Below are 25,631 nucleotides of genomic sequence, written 5' to 3'. Positions count from 1 at the left end.
GTCAGATCAATGTTCTACTGGATATATGTAACTATATTTAAGCAAAACTTTGGTATAGTTTATGACATATTGTATTGTGATTACAAACTTACCCACTAACGACATTATCAACTAAAGACAAATCCCGAAAGTATTTTCGATTTCCAACAGCTAAAATTGAGTCAAATTGACATCGTCGTTTTTATTACGTAAGACAAATTCGATCAATAGTATGAGGAAATGAACTAAAAAATAACTACCATTTATTAACTGATATCTTTCTTGGCTATCACTAATATTGATCACTAGTTGCGGAGCTTTTTTTAATTTATATACTTCAGAAAATACTGTTTTATCACTATGAAGTGTTATTTTAATGAATTCAGAACAATATTTAAAAAAATATTCAGACCTCATATTGACCTTCATACTGCTCACAATTTCTATGTACTATTCTACTTAAATCACTGAAGCACTATTGTGGAGAAGTAAACACGTTATTTTATTAAAAGGCTTAGTATGATTTTCATCTCACAATTAAGTTTCCGACAACAACAGTTCAAACAGTCCATCTCCTTCATAGTTCCGTATTTTAGTTCGGTTTTAATCCGCGCATATTAGCTTTTTAAATGTGTCTATCAAATAAATTTATCTTTCATATCTTAATAATATATAAATTTAAACTCTCTTATAGCCTCATGTGGAACTGTACGTCTGCATGAATAATACAACAATAATACGGGCAGTTATCATATTTGCAGAGGGAATATTTAAAGGAGAAAGTTATGTTGTTCACCCAGAAACATCGAGACTAAAGTCTGATATGTATATACCCTTATTTCTACCCAGAGATAATGCAGTAGACATTCATTTAAAGATAAGTAAAGTCTTTTATTAATTGGTTGATTTTATTATTTTTCCTATATTATTAGTATAGTTATGTTATAAATATCTAAATAAAGTCTTTTTATTTTAGGCTTTAGTAGGATATCCTAACAGTATCCAATTTCATGTTTTTGAAATTACTAAGCAATTACCTCCATTCTCTATGTATGCTTTAAAAGATTGTTCTTCTGTAAACACCAAACCTGAAGGTTATTAAGTTTATAGATATTTACCGTTTTCTTGAAAATGCTTTTTTAGGCTTCGTCCAATTTAAAATTACAGAACGTCTACAACGGATTTGCATGTGGATTAATCAAAATTTTATTTTTCCCAATGACCTGGAATTCGATTCAGGGCCAAATTTAACAGTAAATATTCAGTCCTTACGAGACAATACCGAACTAGTCATGGTTTTTGAAATATCTGGAAAAACCACATTTTTCACTAACAATATGTTTTTAGCGGCAGATTTAATACAATCACTATCTGGATACTTAAAACTGGAAAATCTGCAAGTAATGTTCTGCTCTACACTGCTTAATAGAATTATTAAAAATTACAGAACTATTTTTTAATTTTAGTCGAAAGCATCATTTCCTCGGGATGAGGCAAATTTGAAAAATTTAATGTTAACTTTAAGCGAAATTCAAGAAGCTCGATTAAAACTAGGTACTGATGTCGCAGATCGATTGGCTGAAATAAGACACTTGATCATTCAAGCTGAGGATAGCAGGCTTAACGATATGTACGTACCAAAAAAATAAGTTGTATTAAAATTTGGCTATAACTGTATTTAAGTATAAGATAATAAATACCATAATTCTATGTCAATTTTTTTTGTAATATTAATTGCATTTGGGCCTCTCTAAAGTCTTCTTTTAAAGCAAAATCAGTCGTAAAACTCTCGATGTGGTTCTCTGCTAGTATTAAAAAAGCTGCAAAATTTAGAAAAACATTGCCCATATAAAATTTAAAAGCAGTTAATAAGATGTGGAATATTGTGAATGCAGAAATTTATGCAACACAGTTTAACATTGATACAGAAACCTTGGAATAATCAGAGATGAACTGAAATATATATCAGAAATATTTTAAAATATTGTATATAATCTTTAACAAATAATGGATGTTAACTGACGGTGCTGATTATTTATCATAGTTTCATTAATTATGTACTCCAACAACTGCAACCAACTATGATATATGCTGCATTATTCATACTAGCTTACTGCATTTCACTTACACCAAACTTTTAACTATAAATATCAACGACTACTTTTGTACCGTACATAGACTCTTATGGTCTTAGACTTTTTCAAATCGGTGAAAACCTTTTTTAAAGATACTCTGGAGTAGTACATGATAAAATAATAAAAAATTGAAATTTTTCCATAGTGCTCTTGATAATTCAATGTTTATGTTTTATGTTTTTTATCTATTTTTTCTGATTCTATAATCGCTAGAATCAATTAGTTGTAACATGCGGATACCTCGCAATATTCGTCATAACTATTTGAGACAAAAAGTTGACAGATTAATACTTTATTTAAAAAAAAAATAAATTTGTTAAGATTTATTTTTAGTGGAAATTGGCAGGTTACGATTTATATTAAGATTTGCTGATTACCAATTTCGGAAAAAAAATAGTAGAGCAAAAAATAGTTTTCTTTTATTTTTTGTTCATATTTTTACTAATATCTCGGCCTTTATAGCTTTTTAAAAGTTTTATTTATGACTTTAGTCAACTCAGTTGGATCTTCTATTTCATATGGGCTTCCTGTCAAATGATTTCAAGAGCAGCTGACGTGGAAACAGAATTTAACTACTTTTTACTAATGATTGAGCTTTACTTAAATTCAGTTGTGTAAACAGATCCCCTAGGGACTGTAAAGTTCTACCTGACTCACTTAATTTATATCACTCTTGAGCAAAAGTTTCACTTGAAAGTTTTAAAGACGAGTCAATGCATTCTTAAAAATACTCCTTTTGGCAAAGATTTGTTGTTACTTTTAATAGAATACTCTAGTTTTCACAACATTTTAATGTTATTATCAGTAATAAATACAGTTCAGTAACTTACTTTTTAACAATATTTTTTTTAGAAAAGGCATGAAAATGCATTATAATGCTCTTAGTGGCTTAAACAAAGATCTGATTAGCGGCTATAATATCAAAGTTCAAAATTACAATGAGGGCATTGAGGCGATGAAGAAAATTAACGGAATAATCCAAAAAGCATCCAGATTGAGAGGTAATCTTTTAATTAATAATAAAATAGCTTTTACTTAATTTGATTACTTTTAGTTGGTCAAAATTCAACCATTATGATCAACCATTGTCGAAATGCGATAAAGAATAATAACATAGAAGGACTTATTAAGATTATTCGTACGGGAGAACAATAATAAAATATTTCTTTTACACATTTTTTATATACATATAATAGAAGCCTTCTGAGAACTTTTGTTTATATTAGAATAAGACCTATTGCATTCTTATTATACATTAAAAAATACTCATTATGCTGTGACATAAGATGATAAATCTAAGTTTATACATATTTTAACATTGGCTGCAACACATAAGAAATTATTAACCAGAGAATTTTGTAATGCATATTTAAAAGTAAGGGACATATATTATGAGTATGTCTGAAAACTATTGCTAGATCTCTTCTACGTTAATTAACCCTACCGTGATTCTTGCGAAACAAGGCAAGCTGTAGTATACAACTCATCTAAAGCTTGTCGCCCTATCAGACTTTTGCTTGAAATCCATAGAGAGGCTGTGAGACAAATATATGAAGGTTACGATTTTGATACTTAGACCCGCTTTATCCTAACCCACATGCATACACTGCAGGGAGATCGACGGATTGGGTTCTACACTTAGTGAAAGGGGAGTGCAAAGGTCGATGGACCACAAAGAGTCCGCCATCGGTGTTTCTATTGAAATCGAAGGCGCGTTTAACAAAATAAATAAAGTTTAAAAAAAACGAAGCGATATCAAAGAACTTATGGAATTATATTCACGCTTTTAAAAAGCGGTGGAATGATACTCAAGGCTGCAATTTGTCCAAGGAGCTTGGCAGCTATCCGGATAAACTAGAGACAATTTGTTATTTGTATATATGGATATTGGTCACTGTAAATTAAATGGCCACCTTTTCAAAAGGAAACTAAGCAGGAGTCCATTATGTAGGGCATGCAATCAAAGACAATGGAACGCATACCTTGCGATTGACCTGCTTTCTCGTTAATACATAGCCGAATTCTAGACGTATCCCATGGCACTCATCGCTTAAAGACATCAGGGATCCCCTACTTTAACAGAGGTGCACAATGATCCTACTGAGGCCTGTACAGTGGTGTTCGCACCGTCTGCTGCAAATACAGATACAGATTATACTGAAAGCATTGGTAATTCAAGTAATCTACTGTTGGTTCAATTAAATCAAGTTTACACTTCTTTTTGAAATTGGGCAAATATGTATAGAATATAACTTGTATATTTAACTTTTGGGACCAAAACAATGAAAAGACCTTTGTACCATCGAACAGTTTTACTTGAATATCGTTGGATAATAATACTGACACCTATGTCATATGCAAAAAAGAATTTTTTATCAGTAATAATGTTTATCGAGACAACTTGGGTGGCGTGTGGCGGGAAATTTAAGCCTTATCTATTGCGCAATATTTAAATTTAAAGTAATTTGCAGAATTACAGAGGTTGATGCGTGCGATTAAGTGAGGAGTGATGAGAGATATATTTAAATAGAATTTTGTTTTATTTTAAAATTAACAATACGCTTATCAATTTAAAAATATCCACATTTTATTAAAATTGTTAATTTTAAATTTAAAAGTTAAGAAAAGTAAATTAAAAGGGAGGAAAAATAGATTTTAATATTTGATATAAATTTAGTTCTCAAGATATTGCTTAATTATTCCAATTAAGTCTGGACTTTAAAGATATTTATATATATATATATATATATATATATCTATATATATATATATAATGACAAAGACAATGGAACGCATACCTTGCGATTGACCTGCTTTCTCGTTAATACATAGCGTAACTCTAGACGTATCCCATGGCACTCATCGCTTAAAGACATCAGGGATCCCCTACTTTAACAGAGGTGCATAATGATCCTACTGAGGCCTGTACAGTGGTGTTCGCACCGTCTGCTGCAAATACAGATACAGATTATACTGAAAGCATTGGTAATTGAAGTAATCTACTGTTGGTTCAATTAAATCAAGTTTACACTTATTTTTTATTTTATTTTCTTTATAAAATATGATAATTTTGTTGAAGAAATTCTTTTTGCATTCCTTAGTATCGGCTATCACATTTTCGTTTCCCTAATGGTTAGAAATCCAAATAAAGTTTACAATTTGAAAATATCGAATACATTTAATTACTCAGTCTTAGATGTCTTTTAAATGAGTCTGTATTTAGTAGTTTAAATTTTCAGTCTTTAATAAAAGTTAAGGCCTCATCTTCTGTAGTTGTGCTCTGAGTATACTACTATTTTTGTGCAGCTATCAACTTTGCGAAAAGTGATTTGAATTTAAGGAATAGAAAGTGTTATGCAATCTGTTGCCTGAAACTAGTGTATCATACACCAACAGATTGGACCAAGTTTGTCAATTTTTAAATATTTTTTCTTAATAGTAAATGTAATTGCTGATGAAGATGTAAAGCGTCTATTGAATTCATTAATCACCTCCAATTAAGAAATAAGAGAAGAAATTAAGCAAAGTAAAGAAGCATGCACTAAGTGAGAAAGTTCGTAATCTGAAAGAGGAGCTGCGAAGTGAAGTTAATGACCTTAGGCAAGTAAATAAAATTTTGCAAGAAAAAGTTAACAGCTTAAAGATAAGAGTACGTTAACTGAAACGATTATTATAAAAAATACAAACTGGTGGTACATGGAGTTGAAGAAAGGGACCAGAAAAAAAAAGTAACCACTTGCTTGGACCTGTTCAAAAAGAAATTGAGTCTATTCACTGTGGATTTAACGATCTTCTAATCCCTGTTGAATTTAACAGCTACTTCTTGCGAGAAGACGCTTAAAATCTGTAGAACACGGATGTCTACATACTTCTGATGATGAGGACCGGTAACTTTATAAACCACAATGCACGAATAGGAAATAATAAACTTATTGTAGAGAAAGAATCATTTACCTTGACGACATATAAAAAGAAAAACTGGTAAGCAACCACTTAGCAAATGCAAAGCGTGACACCGAAGAATCCTCTAGAAAACGAAAAAGGTCCTTCGCTAGAGTGAAATGAAAGGAAAATCTCACCAAGAGAACTACAAGAAACTAGGCTCAAAATCAGAATGGTATAATTTATAATTAGATAATTGGACAAAACAATTTTTAATTTTTTAGTTATGGGATAAATGAAAGAGTCGGTTCGATTAATAACACATTTATTATTTGTTTGGTACAGTTTTTATCTTATTCTACGGCTTAAATTTAATATATATATATATATATATATTATTATTTATAATTATTATTGATTATTTTGACCATTTCTCTATATTTGTGTTGTGTGGTTATTCGGAATTTTTTTTTAACGATTCCAGTACAAAACATCCTTTTTGTATTAAATTTAAGCCGTAGAATAAGATAAAAACTGTACCAAACAAATAATAAATGTGTTATTAATCGAACCGACTCTTTCATTTATCCCATAACTAAAAAATTAAAAATTGTTTTGTCCAATTATCTAATTATAAATTATACCATTCTGATTTTGAGCCTAGTTTCTTGTAGTTCTCTTGGTGAGATTTTCCTTTCATTTCACTCTAGCGAAGGACCTTTTTCGTTTTCTAGAGGATTCTTCGGTGTCACGCTTTGCATTTGCTAAGTGGTTGCTTACCAGTTTTTCTTTTTATATGTCGTCAACGTAAATGATTCTTTCTCTACAATAAGTTTATTATTTCCTATTCGTGCATTGTGGTTTATAAAGTTACCGGTCCTCATCATCAGAAGTATGTAGACATCCGTGTTCTACAGATTTTAAGCGTCTTCTCGCAAGAAGTAGCTGTTAAATTCAACAGGGATTAGAAGATCGTTAAATCCACAGTGAATAGACTCAATTTCTTTTTGAACAGGTCCAAGCAAGTGGTTACTTTCTTTTTCTGGTCCCTTTCTTCAACTCCATGTACCACCAGTTTGTATTTTTTATAATAATCGTTTCAGTTAACGTACTCTTATCTTTAAGCTGTTAACTTTTTCTTGCAAAATTTTATTTACTTGCCTAAGGTCATTAACTTCACTTCGCAGCTCCTCTTTCAGATTACGAACTTTCTCACTTAGTGCATGCTTCTTTACTTTGCTTAATTTCTTCTCTTATTTCTTAATTGGAGGTGATTAATGAATTCAATAGACGCTTTACATCTTCATCAGCAATTACATTTACTATTAAGAAAAAATATTTAAAAATTGACAAACTTGGTCCAATCTGTTGGTGTATGATACACTAGTTTCAGGCAACAGATTGCATAACACTTTCTATTCCTTAAATTCAAATCACTTTTCGCAAAGTTGATAGCTGCACAAAAATAGTAGTATACTCAGAGCACAACTACAGAAGATGAGGCCTTAACTTTTATTAAAGACTGAAAATTTAAACTACTAAATACAGACTCATTTAAAAGACATCTAAGACTGAGTAATTAAATGTATTCGATATTTTCAAATTGTAAACTTTATTTGGATTTCTAACCATTAGGGAAACGAAAATGTGATAGCCGATACTAAGGAATGCAAAAAGAATTTCTTCAACAAAATTATCATATTTTATAAAGAAAATAAAATAAAAAATAAGTGTAAACTTGATTTAATTGAACCAACAGTAGATTACTTCAATTACCAATGCTTTCAGTATAATCTGTATCTGTATTTGCAGCAGACGGTGCGAACACCACTGTACAGGCCTCAGTAGGATCATTATGCACCTCTGTTAAAGTAGGGGATCCCTGATGTCTTTAAGCGATGAGTGCCATGGGATACGTCTAGAATTACGCTATGTATTAACGAGAAAGCAGGTCAATCGCAAGGTATGCGTTCCATTGTCTTTGATTGCATGCCCTACATAATGGACTCCTGCTTAGTTTCCTTTTGAAAAGGTGGCCATTTAATTTACAGTGACCAATATCCATATATACAAATAACAAATTGTCTCTAGTTTATCCGGATAGCTGCCAAGCTCCTTGGACAAATTGCAGCCTTGAGTATCATTCCACCGCTTTTTAAAAGCGTGAATATAATTCCATAAGTTCTTTGATATCGCTTCGATTCGGAGACCTACGAATGAATGAATGATGGTTGAGAACGTATGTGGAGTATTTCAAGTTTTTACCAACTGAATTATTTTTCAAAAGGTTGTTTTGTTAAACGCGCCTTCGATTTCAATAGAAACACCGATGGCGGACTCTTTGTGGTCCATCGACCTTTGCACTCCCCTTTCACTAAGTGTAGAGCCCAATCCGTCGATCTCCCTGCAGTGTATGCGTGTGGGTTAGGATAAAGCGGGTCTAAGTATCAAAATCTTAACCTTCATATATTTGTGTCACAGCCTCTCTATGGATTTCAAGCAAAAGTCTGATAGGGCGACAAGCTTTAGATGAGTTGTAGTAAAGTAGTATGTAGTAAGTCTGGACTTTAAAGATATTTAGATATATACATATCTAATATATATATTATATATATATATATATATATATATATATATATATATATATATATATATGTATACTAATCAATAATTATAAATTGGCACCATAGGTATAGGAGCAAATTTTAAATAAAAAAAAACAAAACTAAGTTGTCTTTTAAATATTTTAAGATAAATTATAATAAATTTAACTAAGGGTTTTAAAATGCATAAAAAAATAGTTACAATACATCCTAAATTAAATACTGTCAAGTGTAAGTATAGTATTAATCAGACCTTTTATGTAAAAATGGAATTGTTGCAGGTATAAAGCATATTTTAACTGAAAATTCTAATAATTTCTGCACTTTCCATGGTTTCTATAAGTATTTAAAACATTGTAAGAAACATGTGATAAACACAGCTAAATAAAAAATTAAACATATATATTTTTTAACCATCTATACAATCATAACAAAATAATATATATTCACATATTATGGAAAACAAAATATAACAACAACAGGAACTGATTTCTTGAAATAAATCTGGCGTTTCACTATGAATAAATTAATTAATAATGACTAGATATACCACAAATAAATATGTACAAATTAATATGCACGTTTTTTATTTTTTTTTAGTGTAAGCAAATAAAAACAAAATATAAATTCTAAGAAAAAACTTAACTTAATCCCTGACATGATATTATATACAGCATAATATAAATACCATAATTTATGTTTTTTTTGTAACTTTTCTATTTTTTTCAACATAAATCAATAAAACAAAATATAAATTCTGAAAAAGAAAATTAAATAAAGATTTCTTAATGCAACTGATTATTATTGGATTGATGGACTGTATGTTTGAACTTGTCTAGATAAATCACTTGGTTATTGTATAAAATAAAAAACTTTATTAATCAAAATTCACAAATTAAAGTGAAATTATTGTTCCGACCCGGGCACACGTAAAGTCGTCGTTCTAGTCTGGCTTGATGCTTTCTTCCTACTTGGACGCTCGGGTAGGGATGTGCGATACGATACGATTTTCTCGAGTACCGGTATTTTTTCTTCCGATGCTCGATATTTTGTACCGGTACTTTAATGTACGATACGGTCCGATCCGTTTGAGTTTTATGCAGTACCTATCGTATTCCGTATCGAAGAATGCTATGAAATAAATTTAATTTAATTAAAAAGATACCACATAAATTAATATGAATAAAGTAGTGAAGCACGGATTTACTCCTGTTTCCTTCTGTCTTTCTACTCTTTCTGTTTATGTTTATCCGTAGTGTTGGCAGATGCAACCCACCACGCACGCAATTGGTGTTCGACGGTCGATGTGTTGCAGGTTGCAGCTATATGTTCTATGATCTATCCTATCGTATTGACTTTTGTTTTATTTGAGAAGAAGCAAGATGCGAAATCTTGCTGTGTTGAGGGAATTCCGGGATTCCCCAGCTTTTATTATTTTCATTCTTTTGGCCATCTGAATCTGAATTATATTTGTGAAGTGAACAGTTTACGTCATAATAATTAAATTATTATTATGCCTCGTTCTAGTGATGTGTGGAAAGTTTTTATCAAAACCAATGCCGGCGAAACCTGCAAATTATGCTTGGCTGAAGTTAAAAGTTCTGAAGGGACCACAAATTTAAGGAAGCATCTTATGAGGCGACATCCAAAGTACAATGACAATGACAATGTGGAAAAAAATCCAATGGCAACTAACAAAAAAGAGGTAGGTAGGTACTTAGAAAGTATTAAATACTTATTGCTTCCTTTTATTTTTTTATAGAGACTATGACCCCTATGAGATTTTGAGTGGATATGTAAATAATGCTGGGGGTTTTGTTTTTCGGTGACCCTTTAATGATGGTGTTTTGTAGGGATGTTTTTAACGATTCCATAATTTTTAGGTTTTAAACTTAGTTTGGGTTAGAATTGCATATGATACTTCCGGTTTTAGATATAACTTCTTATAATTCAGGAATAATTATTAACTCTTTAGGGCTTGTTTTTAGGACAATGTTTTATTAGTTTTTAGGTGTTAAACTCTACCTTTAACACCTAAAAATTAATAAAATTAAGGTTAAGGGAGTTACTGTATTACTGGGTGTTTTGTTTTTCGGGGCCCCTTTAATAAGTGTGTTGTTTTGAATCGTTTTATTATTAGGTTTTTCAGTTGGAGTGTGGGTTGGATTTGCAGAATTTAGAATTAAGGGCTTATGAGGGATGCACTTAATGAAATTAATCCTATTTTTTACATATGTCAAATTTTTTGTTCAAGTTTTTACCAACTTTTAAATTACCTACTAGCAATTTGTCAAGACAAAAATCCCTTTTTTTGAGAAAAAATTTCGCATGTACACATTTTTCAAAACATTTTTCATAATTATTGGCTATTTTTATAGGTGGAGAAAAATCTGATCGAGTCACTAATGCCATAGTATACATGATAGCGAAGGACATCATGCCTCTTAATACCACTGAAAAAGACGGTTTCAGACATTTGTTAAAAACTATTGCACCACTTTATAAAATACCTAGCAGGAAAATGGTAACGAAACTTATTGATAATAAATATGATATCTTAGCGCAAATTCTAAAAACAGGTTAGAAGGGATTGAACATTTAACTATTACATCTGATATATGGACGGACACACTCAACACTAAAAGTTTTTTAGGAATAACTCTTCATTTTTATTATGAAAATAATTTAAATAGTATTACAATTTGGTGTTCATGAATTAAATGAGAGTCATACAGGAGAATATATAGGCAACTGTTTAAAAAACATATGTGAGCAATGGAAAATAGACCTCGAAAAAGTAACTGCTGTTGTCACGGATAATGGAGCCAACATGGTAAAAGCAGTTGCAAATATTTTTGGAAAAAGTAAACATTTACCCTGCTTTGCCCACACCCTCGATCTTGTTGCTTCTTAAATAATTGTTGAATCCGACAATATTAAAGTTATAACAAATAAAGTTAAAAATATTGTAACTTTTTTCAAACAAAGCGTAGTGGCTGCTGATAAATTGAAAAAAGCTCAACCCCAAGAGGACATTTTAAAATTAGTTCAGTCAGTTCCTACGAGATGGAACTCAGTTCATTATATGCTGGAAAGGTTTTTAAAACTCTCAATTTATGTAGCACCAATATTGCTAGAAAATAGTAAGGGTCCATCTATGATAGAAGGAATGGAAATGGAAACAATTAAAGATGTCTTGGAAATTTTAAAGCCAGTTGAAGAAGTGTCCAAGGAAATATGTGGGGGAAGTATCTCACAATATCAAAAATAATTCCCGTTGTTAACTGCTTAACAATGAGAATGAAAAAACTAAAGCCTTCAACAGAAGCAGCAAACGCATTACTTCAAACCACACTGATCGAACTTAAACATCGATTTGGAGCAATAGAACAAGTGTCTTTGCTTGCAATCTCCACACTTCTTGACCCTAGGTTTAAGAAGTTACATTTTAACAATATATTGGCCTGCTCTCAAGCTATAAAATTTATAAGTACCACATGTAAAGATGATATTTTATGCAACGAAACCATTGCATCAGTTCAGGTTGAAAACGAGAATTTAGAGGATACTAATATTTGGTCACATCATAAGCAACTGGCAAATTCATCAGGCAGTTCAAAAAACGACATGAACGACGCTCTCTATGCTGACTTAAAAGCATATTTAAATATTCCTACAGAGCCGCTGGAAACGGATGTATTTTTATATTGGAAGAATGTCAATCCCCTAAAAAAAGCAGCAATAAAATATTTATCAGTAGTAGGGACTTCAGTTCCATGTGAACGCCTATTTTCAAAGGCTGATGCGATAATGGATGAATGCCGTAACAGACTTCTTGGAGATAGACTTTCAAGGCTATTATTTTTAAATTCGTTGGAATTAAGTTACTGAAATTTGTAATTATTTTTCAATTTCTAGAATAATTATTTTTGTCTTACGTTTTAATATTTTCTGTTGTTCGGTTTTAATTTAAGTGAAATGTCAAATTTCCACTTGTAGTTATTTCGAAATAAATGCTGTTAATAAATAATATTTTAATAAATAATACTAAAAATATCAGTATTGACCATACCAGTCCGCGCTAATTTAACATTTTGAAAAAATATATATATTTAGTTAAATCGTACCGGTACTTGGAATATCGGTACTGAACTTGTCGATATTGTAACCAACCGGTACTTTTAAAACGATACGATACGATCCGAAATACCGGTACTTTCCTCAGTATCGCACATCCCTACGCTCGGGTCGAGCAAGTTGTTAGGGATCGTTGCTAATAGCAACGGACGAAAAACCGCTGCGACGCGTTGGCTGCAATGTTGCCGAACTTAACACAATATAATATGGTTCATAGTGTTTATTCACTGGCGTAAACAGCAACTTACGTTACATTATTGCCAAATTCTTACAGGTTGGTTGTGGTTAGTAGGCTAAAGATGTCAGAAGTCAGTGGGGTTGTTTCCAGTAAGTATGTAACATAAAATATTTTAAAAAAATAGGGCAGTATATGGTGTATACAATTTTATATCCTAATCCGTAATCGGATTAAAATTAATTACTCTAATAAGTATTTCATCCCAATGTTCCAAAATAAGTAAATCTTTATTATTAGTATTGACAATCACAGTAGTCATGATCACAATTAAGGTTAAAAATAACACTTTTTTTTAAAATTTCGAACCGAAAATAATGAATTTTTTTTTAAAACCGCTATATTGTCAGGGATTCGACTTTTAATTTCGGTAATTAAGCTTACAACGAACCTTATACATCGATCGCGTAGGCCGTCTTCGTCGTTAAAATCTTTTGCTACCAAAGATTTTAATTGATTTTCCAAGAGGTATCCGAGGTAACATCTGTTATCAATATAATCCTCCAGCTTATCGGTGAATACATTAAATTTTGTGTTTGGTGTAACAACTTTATAACAACAACTTAATAACTAATTAACTTTATTAAATATTAACTAATGGGGGTCAGTAAATTCATCAGATCATCTAATAACTTAGTTGGATCAGCATTGTTCGCTTCAAAAGCTTTATTAACTCTATTAACATCAATTAATATTGATTTTAAAAAATAAATATTAGCATAATTGAAGTCATCTTAGTACATTTGATGTAACAAATCCACAGTATAACATTTATCGTTACTTAATTTAGCTGTTTGAAAGTGAGTTTTCAACTCTAACCACTGAGTATGTATGCGACTAACAGCTGGCTCAATAGACAACCATCTAGTTGCACAAGTTTGCACTATCTTAAGAGGTTCAGCACCGTCATTAATTGTTTCATACAATTCATTATATAATGATTGTCTTATGGAGGACTTTGAAAACCAGTCATAGGTTTCACGAATTAAAAATTCTAAATTTCGTGGCAGTTCTTTTGTTACAGCTGATGCAGCAAGCTGTAATGAATGGCATATACAGCGAATTAAAATAATATTGGGATTATAGGCCAATAACTTTTTATTAAGGGCATTGTTTACACCAGTCATTACAGCTGCATTATCTGTTCCTAGGCCACGTAAATTTTGAATTTTTAAATTATAATTTCTTAACATACCCAAAAGACATTGCAAAATCCCGTCTGAATTACCAGAATCCAATTCTCCTAGTCCCAAGCCAGTTGAAATAATTTTATTAGTTTTTGCGCTAAAATATATAATAGATATACCTAAATATTTGGTAAAAGAAATATCATTGGACTCATCAATTAATATGCTATAAGGTTGATCTCCAACATCATCTGTAAGCTCATTACGGAAATAAGGTGCAATTACATTTGTTATTACATCAGAACATTTGTTCCGTTGCATTTGCAATTGTTTAGCTTCAAAACCTAAAAAAGATTACAATAAATGAACGTATTTTTATTATGTAACACTTAGAAAACCTTTAGATGAGGATTTACAAGTGGGAATCAAGTGTTCGATACTTAATATCGAAAAATGACATGCAATATATATTGCTAGTTTACCCTTGACCTTTTTTACTGAGTCTAGTTGACCTTCTGGCTTAAAAGGCAATTTGGTATTTCCCAAAATAATCGTTACGTTCTTCTTATGCTTTTTGCTATTTGCATGATTTTTCAAATCAGAGTATTTATTTCCAATTGTGGTCATACAAAATTTACATTTTGCCAATTTTTCGTTGGTTGACTCAACGAAAGTTAACCATGGCGATAAAATGGGATCTTTCACCCAAACTTCTTTAAACTTTTGACTATACTTACGTATTTGCCATTTCAAAATATAGGATCTAACTAAAATATATTATCAACTAATAAAATGTATAATGGTTCTAAACATTGTTACCAAAACTTACCGTTATTTTAACTCAGTAGATGTTAAATTAACTATTTATTAACCATCTGGAAACGCAATTCTTACAACACAATTAAATCAATAGTGCAATTTCAATAAATAGACCAGGGGAATCACCGAACACGGCTTGTTGTTCAAATATTCAGAGGGCGCTCATACACCAGCGCATTGACCGAAACCAATTATTGCTCGGGCGAATGTATTCCCGCTGCATAGTGCCCACACTTCAGCATGGGCGTCCGAAGAGTAAGATGGGAAAGATATAATTTATTAAACCGCCAAAATCCGCTCAATTATAAAATTATTCCGCTAAAAATTCCGCTGTCCGCTAAAATGAATTTTTTCTCCGCTAGGGTAAAAATAACACTGTATGATTGGAACCTTTGGTAGAACACTCAAATCAGAAAACTGTTTCACTACTAACTAAAAATCTTTATGTTACTCTCGACATGTGTTTCGCTAACGACATTACCATCTGCAAGAGAAGATTCAAACTTATTAAAGAGTCTTGATTAGTTTAGCACTAACACTGTATTGTGATTTAATAGGTAAATAGTATCACAGTATTCAATATTAATTTATGATTTCTGTAATTTAATATTTTGTCATTTAGTGTACTCTATGGTTGTATCTCCAATCTGTTAATTGGGATCAGAGATCGTTACTTTTAATGATATCTTTAAAGCTATTTCAGAAGTTTTAATCTACTGGAGTATATGTTTTTATTTCCATTATGATTTTTATTATAAGAATTTATTCGAGATCGATTTGAAGATTTTGTTTCTCTATTTGTGGAATGATGATGATGAATGATGATTTATTTTCAATTTTTTTGGGAGGGACAGATAGTTTTTGTGGATGCGAAAGTGGAGAGAGGAATAGTACATATCTTTTCGCATAGTGCATATCGCATATGTTTTCAATTGGAAATCCTTTTTTATACACTGGATAACTTATACAAAAGGTTTTTTGTATAATTTATGCATACTGCAGTTGATGAGTCATCTTGTATCGTATACATAAATAAATAAATCTGACCTATATTAAGTAACACTTAAAAATATCAAAATGGTCTAACAAATTTTGTTATTCTACGTTACGATCACATTACATAAAAAAATTGGTTGCCTTTAACAAAACACAATTAGAGTAGTATAAGTCCATGAGATCCTTAACAATTATAATAATATATGAGACAAAACTACTTTCAAAATTCCAACCCCAAACTTAGCCTTAAGACTAACGAAGACAATCATATTTGGAGTTATAATGCGGTGGCAACAGAAACATGGCACACATTAAGTTAAAAATAATTAAATAATATTTAACAAAAAATACATACATTGTAATTTAAAACTGCAGGAGACATAAACGCACTTAATAGATAAACGATTCTAGCAGCCGATGTTCATTAGTAACTCCTAAATTTAGAAAGATTGTACAAGTGCCTGGTATTAACACTGTAGAGTGTTGACTTCGTAATAAAAATACTATTTAATTGCGTATTTCCGGCAGAAAAATAATTTGATGTAGAAAGGCACCCAAATGAAGTCTTCAGCGCTTTTCCATTCTTAGGCATCGAAGTAAACCCAATTTTTGAGATATGTTGTCACGCCTGTTTAGACCAAAAATAAATCTACAATATACATTTTGCGTTACTGGATCTTGAATCTTGAAAGAACTAAAAAGTCAGAGAATTACCTTTCTTAAGTTCAAATTAAGATATTGATGATTACAATACAACAACTTTAAACTATGAAATGCTTTTTTCCAAACTTCAGCAACGTAACGATCAAATTTTAGTTGTGAAGCCACGTCTACTTACTTAAGGAAAATATGATCAATACAAATCTTTTTGCAATGCAATTTAAATTATGTTCTGATGATAAACGCAAATTTGTGCAAGTTCATGATTTCACACATAATAGGGTCAAATAAAAAATTCAATTAAGTATCATCAGCATTAGCAACAATCTTGCAGTGTTTGCAAGAGGTTACTAAATGCGACGTATAAATAGTGCAAAGTAAAGGTCCCAAACTCGAGCCCTATGGAACTCCAGCTATAATATTTAGCTTTTCGGTACTATTACCTTTTTATGATGTTTTGAGCTCTTTGAGATAGATAAGATGTAAGAAATTCAGTAAGTAAATCAAAGCCATAAAATTTAAGTTTCGAAATCCGTAACTGATGATCGTGTCGAATGCTTTTGAGTAGTCCAGCAAAATAATAACAACGATGTAAGTATAAAAAACTTAACCTAGTTAGCCAACAAATGTTTTCATACAAACCTTATCGTGTGCACCATTTCTATTAATTCTAATAGTAATAGCTTTATATTGTTTTCTTCTGTAAATAGAAAAGTTGTAGACTGTATCTGAAATTTAAGCTTTTATTCAAATAATATTAGATTATTTGACTTACAGCTTAAGTTCCAACTAAATTGCTTCTTTAAAAATAATGTTTTTCTAAATTCAAGGGGCAAGCGGTTACTGGCAAGCTTAATTCAAAAAAGTTTTTTAATTGTGAATGATACAGAACATTGCGTTTTATTGTTACTGCCACCACCTGCATAGAAAACGGTTTATACGAGTGTTTAAGGCCTTCTAATAATGTTGAGTGTGACTTATCTACCGAGCACTTAGTGAATGCAGTCTTAACGGGATCAGAAGTAGTAATGAGGCGTATACATTCTGTTAGAGTGTGGCAGAGTTGAACATTTTTTTAATAGATTAAATATTTAACTTTTATTATTACCTTTAAAATCTAAAATTATTATGGCTGGTGATTTTAATATAGCCTACTTTGATAGGGACTTTGTACATGCTTAAACTCTTTCTACATTTTTTTTGTATTTTAATTTAAAAATGTTAGTTAATAACCCAACCTGTGTAACTAATGTTTCAAGCACTTTAATTGATTACTATTGCGCAAATTTTACTGACCATCATTTCTGCATGACAAGAGTACTGCTTTATCGGATCATGAAGTCATAATTTCTGATGTTAACTTCAAAACTAGGACTATTAGAAATAAAAGAAAAGGCAGAATATATAGCAAAAACAATTTTATTAGATTAAGAAATAATTGTCTAAAAATAGATTGGGACGAGATTAGGACTTATCCAGATCCACTAAACGAATTTAATTTTATATTGATTGATCTGTTTAATACACATTTTCCACTACGAATAATAAAGGTAAGGAAAAAAATCATGGGTAACATTAACATGGATAACATCATGGATAACAGAAAAATAAACAAATGGGATCAAGATTTCTTCAAAAAATCTGAGATTTTTACATACTCTAAGAAAGTTTTTTCCCTCCCAATTTGTAATAGATTTCTTCAATATGTATCAATCAGTCTACTGTAAGGTTTTTAAAAATGGAAAATAAAATTATGACACCACCAAAATTAATACAACATATAAATCGAAAGAGGTTTGAAATACAGTAAACAATTTGAGAGAATAATATCACAAGGCTAATGATTGCCAGACTTCTGTGAATTCTGACAGCTTTGATACTTTCTATTGTACAATAGCAGAAAAACTGGGAAAAAATATATATAAAGATATTGACCATATGGATTATCTAGCTCATGTAGCTGTGTCTAACTCATTTAGCCTGCATCATACTGATGTAAATGAAATTAAAAATATACTGGAAACCATTAAAAATAAAAAATCAACAGGTAGTGATGGCTCACAGTGATTTTAACAAAAATTTATATTAATCTTCCCAACTTAAAGAAGAGTTTACCGACCTCAAAGGAACCCCCTTTGACAAGGAAATTTTCACCAACAGTTTTCTCTGGTGAGACCTCTATTTAAGGGTGGGAATTCTAATGATCCGTCTTGCTTTGGACCAGTTTCCTTACTTCCGACACTCTCAAAAATAATTGAAAAAATAAAGCCAGATGAATACTACAGATGCTACGTTCTATTTACTAGAAGAGCTTTATTTGGGTCTAAACAGAGGTGAGATGGCTGTAGCGGTGTTCTGGAAGTTTTCCAAGGCATTTGATTGTGTTGATCGGAGAATACTGCTGCAAGAGTTGTCTTGCTATGGATTCAGAGGTTGTACTTTGACTTGGCTTGAGTTGTACCTGGCAAATAGGAGGCAGGTAGTTAGTATGGATGGTACAGTGTCATCAGCTCAAACCATAAAGTGTGGAGTTCCCAAGGATCGGTGCTTGGCCCACTACTCTTTCTTATCTACATTAATGAGCTTGCTTCCGTCACCTGATGACACCACAATACTATATTAGGGAACAGGCAACCCAGATCTGGAACAGACAATAAGTACAGATATTCAAACAGTAAAAAATGGTATTATGCCAACATACTTTTAATATAAGCAAAACCAGTCTCATAATATTTAAGAGAAATCCAAACCTGTCACTAAGTGGAGAAGCTATAGGTAAAACAGAAGTTTTTGGGCATTTTTATTGATTGAAAACTAAAATTTGAAACACATATTAGCATGTTGAGAAGGAGATTAGCCTCAGCCTGCTATGCTATTAGATTGATCCACTGTAAACTCGACAAAAGAACAGCACAAAAGTTTATTTTACCCTGGTGGTGTCTCAGCTACGCTTCAAAATTCAATTTTGGGTTATGCAAGCCTTCAGCTCCTAAAATCCGCTAAAATCTCACTGCTTGTACTACAGAAGCAAGCAGTAAGATACCTATGTGACGCAGGCTTTAGAGATCATTGTTGCCATAATACTATTTGTTGAGGAGGGAATTCTCACGTTCATTTGCTTATTTATTTTGATGACAGTCGAGTTGGTCCACAAGAACTACAAGGGACCTTATGATTACAGTAACAATGATTATAGCACCAGGTTGAATAGTGAGAATTTGAGTCGATACATTCCAAAATCATCTCTTTCAAAATACACCATAATATTTGGAAGTAAAAAAATATATAATTGCTTGCCTCTTAAATGCAAAAGTATAGAGAACAATAGACAATTTACACGTAGTATTAAAAAAATTTTATTGACCAAAGAATACTACTGCTAAGATGAATTTTATACCTATAATATTGTTTTATAGTTAAGACACACTATTGTACCTATTGTTTTTAATTTCTGTTAAATTTAGAGTTATCGCTTTGTTATCCGGCTTTATTTAATCTGTAGGCACTTTTAGTGTTGTGTACCGGATCTATGATGAGTATTTTAATATCCACAATGTTGCGAGTTACTGAAAATTAGTTATATTTTAGAAATTTTGTAACCTACATGTTTGTAACTATGTATTTGTTTCTTTATTTACATATATATATATATATATATATAAATATATATACATATATATATATATATATATATATATACATAAAATATCCTTTGATACCTTCGCTAATGCAGTTGCTGTACCAAAACCCTTACGAACCTCACTCAACCCACCGAAATTAATTTATGGGTATTGTTTTATTTATATCATAATATTTAATCATTTGATTGTAGTTTTTTTAAAATATCTTTGACAACACTAGTAGAATGCTTACTATAATTAAATCCTAAAAAAATATTTATTTCTTACATAGTATTCATTTTCGCTGGATGGGCAAATATCCTGTACCATTATAAATTTTTCTGTTTAAAAAATTTAAGCATTAATATTTAGAGTTTCGAATCAGTACTCACACATTATCGCTCGACGCGAGTACAGCGCCGCTTAATTTGAACTGGGAATTGATATGCCAGATTATATGTGGAATTCTTTTTTTATGACTTTTTTTACTAAGCAAAATAAGCTGGGTTGGCTTGGGAAGGCTGAATTTCTAATAATTGGATCGGAGACACTCTTTTTGGTCTTAGGCTATTTTTTTATGATTTTACAAGTTTATCATAAGATTTTAAATTAAAATATCATCCAGCCCATTTTTTTTCCTCTTTTGTTATTGAGCTCCCGGCAATGTCGAAAATTTTTGTTCAATTTCTTTCATTGTCTCAAATTTGATATTTACACAATAACGCCTCTCCTTTTCTTTTCGCCGGCCAAAAAAAAAAGAAAAAAGTGAATAAGAGATATGAAAAGAAAAAGTTTATAAGAGGTTCCAATACAACCATAGTTCCACCAACCAAGTGTTCCACTAATTTGGAATAGTTTCACCTAGTCCAGACGTGGTTGCTTTTTATCCTTTCCTTTTCCTTTCCAGATCCCTTCGCACGCCTGCCGATGGTTAGCTGATCCTGTTCACGCCGGTAATCAACACGAAACAACAAAAAATATTAATAATATTTTTTTTTATTAAAATAAAGTAATTATTTCAATATTTTTATGTCAGTCATTCGCACGCAAGTAACAATAGGAAATACACTTACAAAAAATTCCTTGTAAAACCCACGAATTCAAGAATTCATTATTGTTTTTTTTGGGTCTATTTTTTATTTTTGTCTCAAAATTGAAGTTAGGGAAAATCGATGGTTTTTTTCTTGTATTGAATTTACTTACTTAAATCTCGTTTTGTTAAATAGAATATTTTTTTTCTGTTAATAAATAATGCATAGTTCTTATCATGCAACAATTCTTATTATTCATTTTTTTTATTATTAAAAAAATATCTAAAAATCAAGTGGTGCGATAATTTTGTCCAGAAGTTTATTTCTGGAGAACTCAAGTTGTTATTTACTTTAGTGTATTGCTTTCTTGAGGATAAATAACTTTCAACGACTTCCAACAGAATGCATCTCACTGCATAATGTTCAAGAACATCAAAGAGACTATGTCGGGTATATTTAAAGGTACATTTTCTCCATAAGGTTGCGCTTCTTCTCAAATATTCAATCAACGCTTATAATGAATTATTTGTCGTTTTGGTACTTTTTAGTTTTCTTTTCGACTTAAAAAAATAATATGAGATATGGCAAATTTTATTTAAAATTTATTATTTTATTTAAAATATGCCATATCTCATCCACTCTAAAAAAAAATATTTTTCATATATTGCCATACATGTTCTTTGATTAAAGAATTTTTTCTTTCTCCCATACTAATTTTTTTAGTGTTTTGGGCTCGGTTGAATTGGATTAGGTTGATTTTGGGTTGCGTTAGATAGAGCAAAGCTTTTGTGCCCGTGTCTTAGGTTGGGTTGGGTTCCCTCTCGAGGAGCTACTGGACTTTGCCGCACGTTGGAGGTTGGATGTCTCCCTGCTAAGGACAGCTCAGGCGTTATGTAAACGCTTCCTACTTACCTTACCTTATCCATACTTACCTAATTCCCTTGCTCCCTGGGATCCGCGTATTTGTCTATTCCCTCCGACAAGGGTTAGAAGCTTCCTTTTTGATCCAATCCTTCTAACCTAGAATTAAAAATTACATTTAAAAAAAAAACGGACCGAGACCGTTTTTTTTCGGCGCCGAAAGGTACCCACACAAGAAAACCATGGACAGTAAAAACAAGGAAATATTACCCCAGGCGGGTACCACCCAGCAGGGTGAAGAATCCCGTACCGGATCTCTTTCCGGTAGTTCTACGGATTCTGGGGGGGAGACAGCATGTACTTACGCAAAGAATAAAATGTCAAGTCTGGTAAAAAGACTAGTGCTCAACAGAAATAGGAGTAATAGTCTGGGAGAACTACCGAAACTGTGATCTGAAAGTAAGGTGTCCGATATTTGTTTTGACAAATCAATTACTGAAGATGACCCATACAAGAAAACAAGATGCACAGAAGGATATGTAGTAAACGAGACTATAGAAGCCATCATTCGAGTAGGCGAAGTCTTGGATAGTCATATAGAAAATAATACTAAAAGAAAAATTAAAGAAGTAAACATAAAATTAAAAAGACTGGTGGAAATATTAAAGCGACAATCAATAATGGAATGGTTAGCAGAGGAGAAAAACAAAACTATTGATAAAATAACATTTGAAGTAAACATACAAACAAGCCCGATTAAAAACATAGACGGAGCAAGTACCTCTTGCACTAACATACAAGATAAGTATGAAGACGATTGGCACACAAACGTATAAGAACCAAGAGAATATTGTAGAAGAGGAAGATCTACGTTATATAACTGATTTTGAAAAATGGAAGCAATTATTCAATAAAATTTTTAATGAGGATGTGTTGAAAAACAGAAATTATTACCGAAAATCCTATAAATGCTTGGACAGATACAATAAAAGTAGTTTTAGTTGAACCAAGCGACTATGAGATGGAAAAGGCTATTCAAAGCATTTATAAGTTGCGGTTTCCTGAATTAGAAAACTTGATGGGAAAATACGAAACATTTGAAGTAACAATGAAAACTAAAACAAAAAAGGGCACTTTTGAATTCTCACACAAGCTAGTTGCCATAAAGTTCAAGGAAAATGAAGATCTCTCTCTGCAACATAAATTATCTTGTTTATTGGAAAATGATGGAAGCAATATTTCACCAAACAGTTATTAAAATTAAAATATACACCTCTAAGTCCTATGTAGAAAAGTCTTCTAGTATTAACAAGTCTCCACCGATATGAGAACGGCAAACATATGCCGATTGTAAAAACCAAGATTACTCACAAGTTCTAAAAAACTTTAAACATAGAATTGGCGAATCTGATCTTAAAAAAAGTATTCGGACAACTAGAAAAACTAAAGCGAGAAAACTGTTAATAACCACTGAAAAAAAACCTAGACGCTGTACAAAATATAGAAGCGGCGAAAGAAAGCTCTTAATAAATACAGGAAGAATAAATACTGGGGTAGATGAACATAAAGGAAAAATATTTATTAGAGGAACGGAAAAAACCACAGAATGGCAAGAAATCTTTGATGCTATTATGAAGAAGGCACCAGTTTTAAAAATTGAAGACATTTATTTAAACTAAATAAGAGAGCTCTCAAGCAATAAATTAATAACTACTGCTACAATTCTATCAAAAGAGGCAAAGGATGTAATTATTAATAGATACCTAAAAGTAGGGTTAGTACGATGTAAAGTACCAAAACGAATTGAAATAGAGAGATGTTATAGATGCTGGGAATATAACCACACCACTCAAAACTGCTCCGGGCCCAACAGAAGTGTCTTATGCTACAGATGTGGTCATAGCGTTAGGGAATGCGGCGAAAAAGTATATTGCCCGTCATGTCAAAAGTTAGGACATAGAGCTGGTACTGCAAGGTGCCATGTCTTTAAAATGAATCTATCAACCAGACAGAGAGATGAGTATACGAGGCTCTTACCACCACAAAAAAATGGTGAACACCTAGAGAGACTTATACATGGTAAAAGCGTCTATAAAAAGAGAAAATACAAAGAAGTAATTATTGCGGGCGATCTAAATGCAAAAACGCTAATGATAGGGTCCAACAAACAGAGTCACTTGAACGGTTGCGAGCATCACGGGCAGCTCACGCATTGATTTCATACTGACATCACCAAATCTGTACTCCAGAGTTGTAAAATGGAATCTTGAAGATCATGCAGAGAATCTAAGCGATCATTGTTCTATTTATTTTAAAATCGAAAGACAAAGCAGCTCAAACAATGAACTGGACGAAAAAGTTGGGGGATGGAAAATTACACCTGGTTTACTTAAAACATTTGCTGATTATGCCAAGTAGCTAAACTTAACAAATACAAGGAAAAGCCCAAAAAAATTCATAAAACAGATACGAGACCTCTGCAATAAAAACTTAGAAAAATATGAATAAATGAAACCAACTGCAGACCAACATACTATTGGAATGAACAATAAATACAACAAGGAAAAAAAATGAATTAGTGATAGTCGAAAAATGAAATTAAGAAATGCAAGAAATAAAAATGGAATGAGCTATGCAATGAGCGGGAAGAAAATATATGGGGCAAAGCCTACCAAATAACCTTAAAGAGACTAAAACTTAGAAGCAATGCTAGACCAGACGAAAAGACGGTTAAAGTAGAGATTAAAGTGCTATTCCCCGAAGACAAAATTAAACCCAAAGTCAGCTGGAACCTTCGATATAAAGACGTTACACCATTTAAGGAAAATGAACTTATAGATGTCTTAGCACAGCTTTAAGTTAAAAGAGCTGCGACGCATATTAGCCCAGAAATAGCTAAAGTATTTATTTTAAATAATTTAGAACCAACTCTTGCGATGTTTTATGAATGCCACAAAAAGGAGAACAGCTTTCCTGAGATCTGGAAAATCTCTAGATTGGTTTTGATCAAAAAGCCGAAAAAGGCAATGACAAAATAACTTATGGACCACAATGCATTTAAAAAATGTTATTTAAAAAATATTGTATAAAATGCTATTTAAAAAATATATGAGTACCTAATAAAACAAAGGCTGATGGAAGAAGCCGTCACAAACAACATGATAAATGAAAAACGATATGGTTTCATGAAGGGAAAAGGCACTATCGATACTATCGCTCTGGTGAGAAAAATAAAAGACTATATTAAACAAAAAGCCCTTAAAAATCAAGAAGTGTGCGCTATGATTATGCTTGATATTAAAAATGCATTTACTCATGGAGAAAGATTAACAAAGCACCAAAAACTGGAAAAGTTAAACGATATTTGCGAGCAATAGTGGACTCTTACCTGAGGGATAGATATATTCTAACTTGTGGAAAAAAATTTCCAGTTACGTATGGTGTACCTCAGGGTTCCGTTTCCGGCCCACTGCTTTGGAACATCTTTTATAATCAAATCTTGCAGGTCAGGGTTGAAGACGGAGCCTACATGATTGCCTACGCAAA

The 25,631-nt window shown here is 31.7% G+C and overlaps 1 protein-coding gene across 1 annotated transcript in view; it reads left to right on the top strand.

Annotated features, from left to right (window-relative positions):
* Nucleotides 1-3,582, top strand: part of LOC126733980 (Bardet-Biedl syndrome 2 protein-like) — a 64,517-nt gene extending 60,935 nt beyond the window's left edge. The window contains exons 7-12 of the mRNA XM_050437481.1: nucleotides 674-865; nucleotides 956-1,073; nucleotides 1,123-1,379; nucleotides 1,446-1,609; nucleotides 2,967-3,115; nucleotides 3,169-3,582. Of these exons, the coding sequence (XP_050293438.1) occupies nucleotides 674-865; nucleotides 956-1,073; nucleotides 1,123-1,379; nucleotides 1,446-1,609; nucleotides 2,967-3,115; nucleotides 3,169-3,269 (981 nt within the window). The 3' untranslated portion in view covers nucleotides 3,270-3,582. The remainder of the gene's footprint in view (nucleotides 1-673; nucleotides 866-955; nucleotides 1,074-1,122; nucleotides 1,380-1,445; nucleotides 1,610-2,966; nucleotides 3,116-3,168) is intronic.
* The last annotated feature ends 22,049 nt before the right edge of the window (nucleotides 3,583-25,631 follow it).

Source organism: Anthonomus grandis, chromosome 3, assembly GCF_022605725.1.
Source record: "Anthonomus grandis grandis chromosome 3, icAntGran1.3, whole genome shotgun sequence".
Classification (NCBI taxonomy): Eukaryota; Metazoa; Arthropoda; class Insecta; order Coleoptera; family Curculionidae; genus Anthonomus; species Anthonomus grandis.
This window is presented reverse-complemented; position numbering and strand designations above follow the sequence as displayed.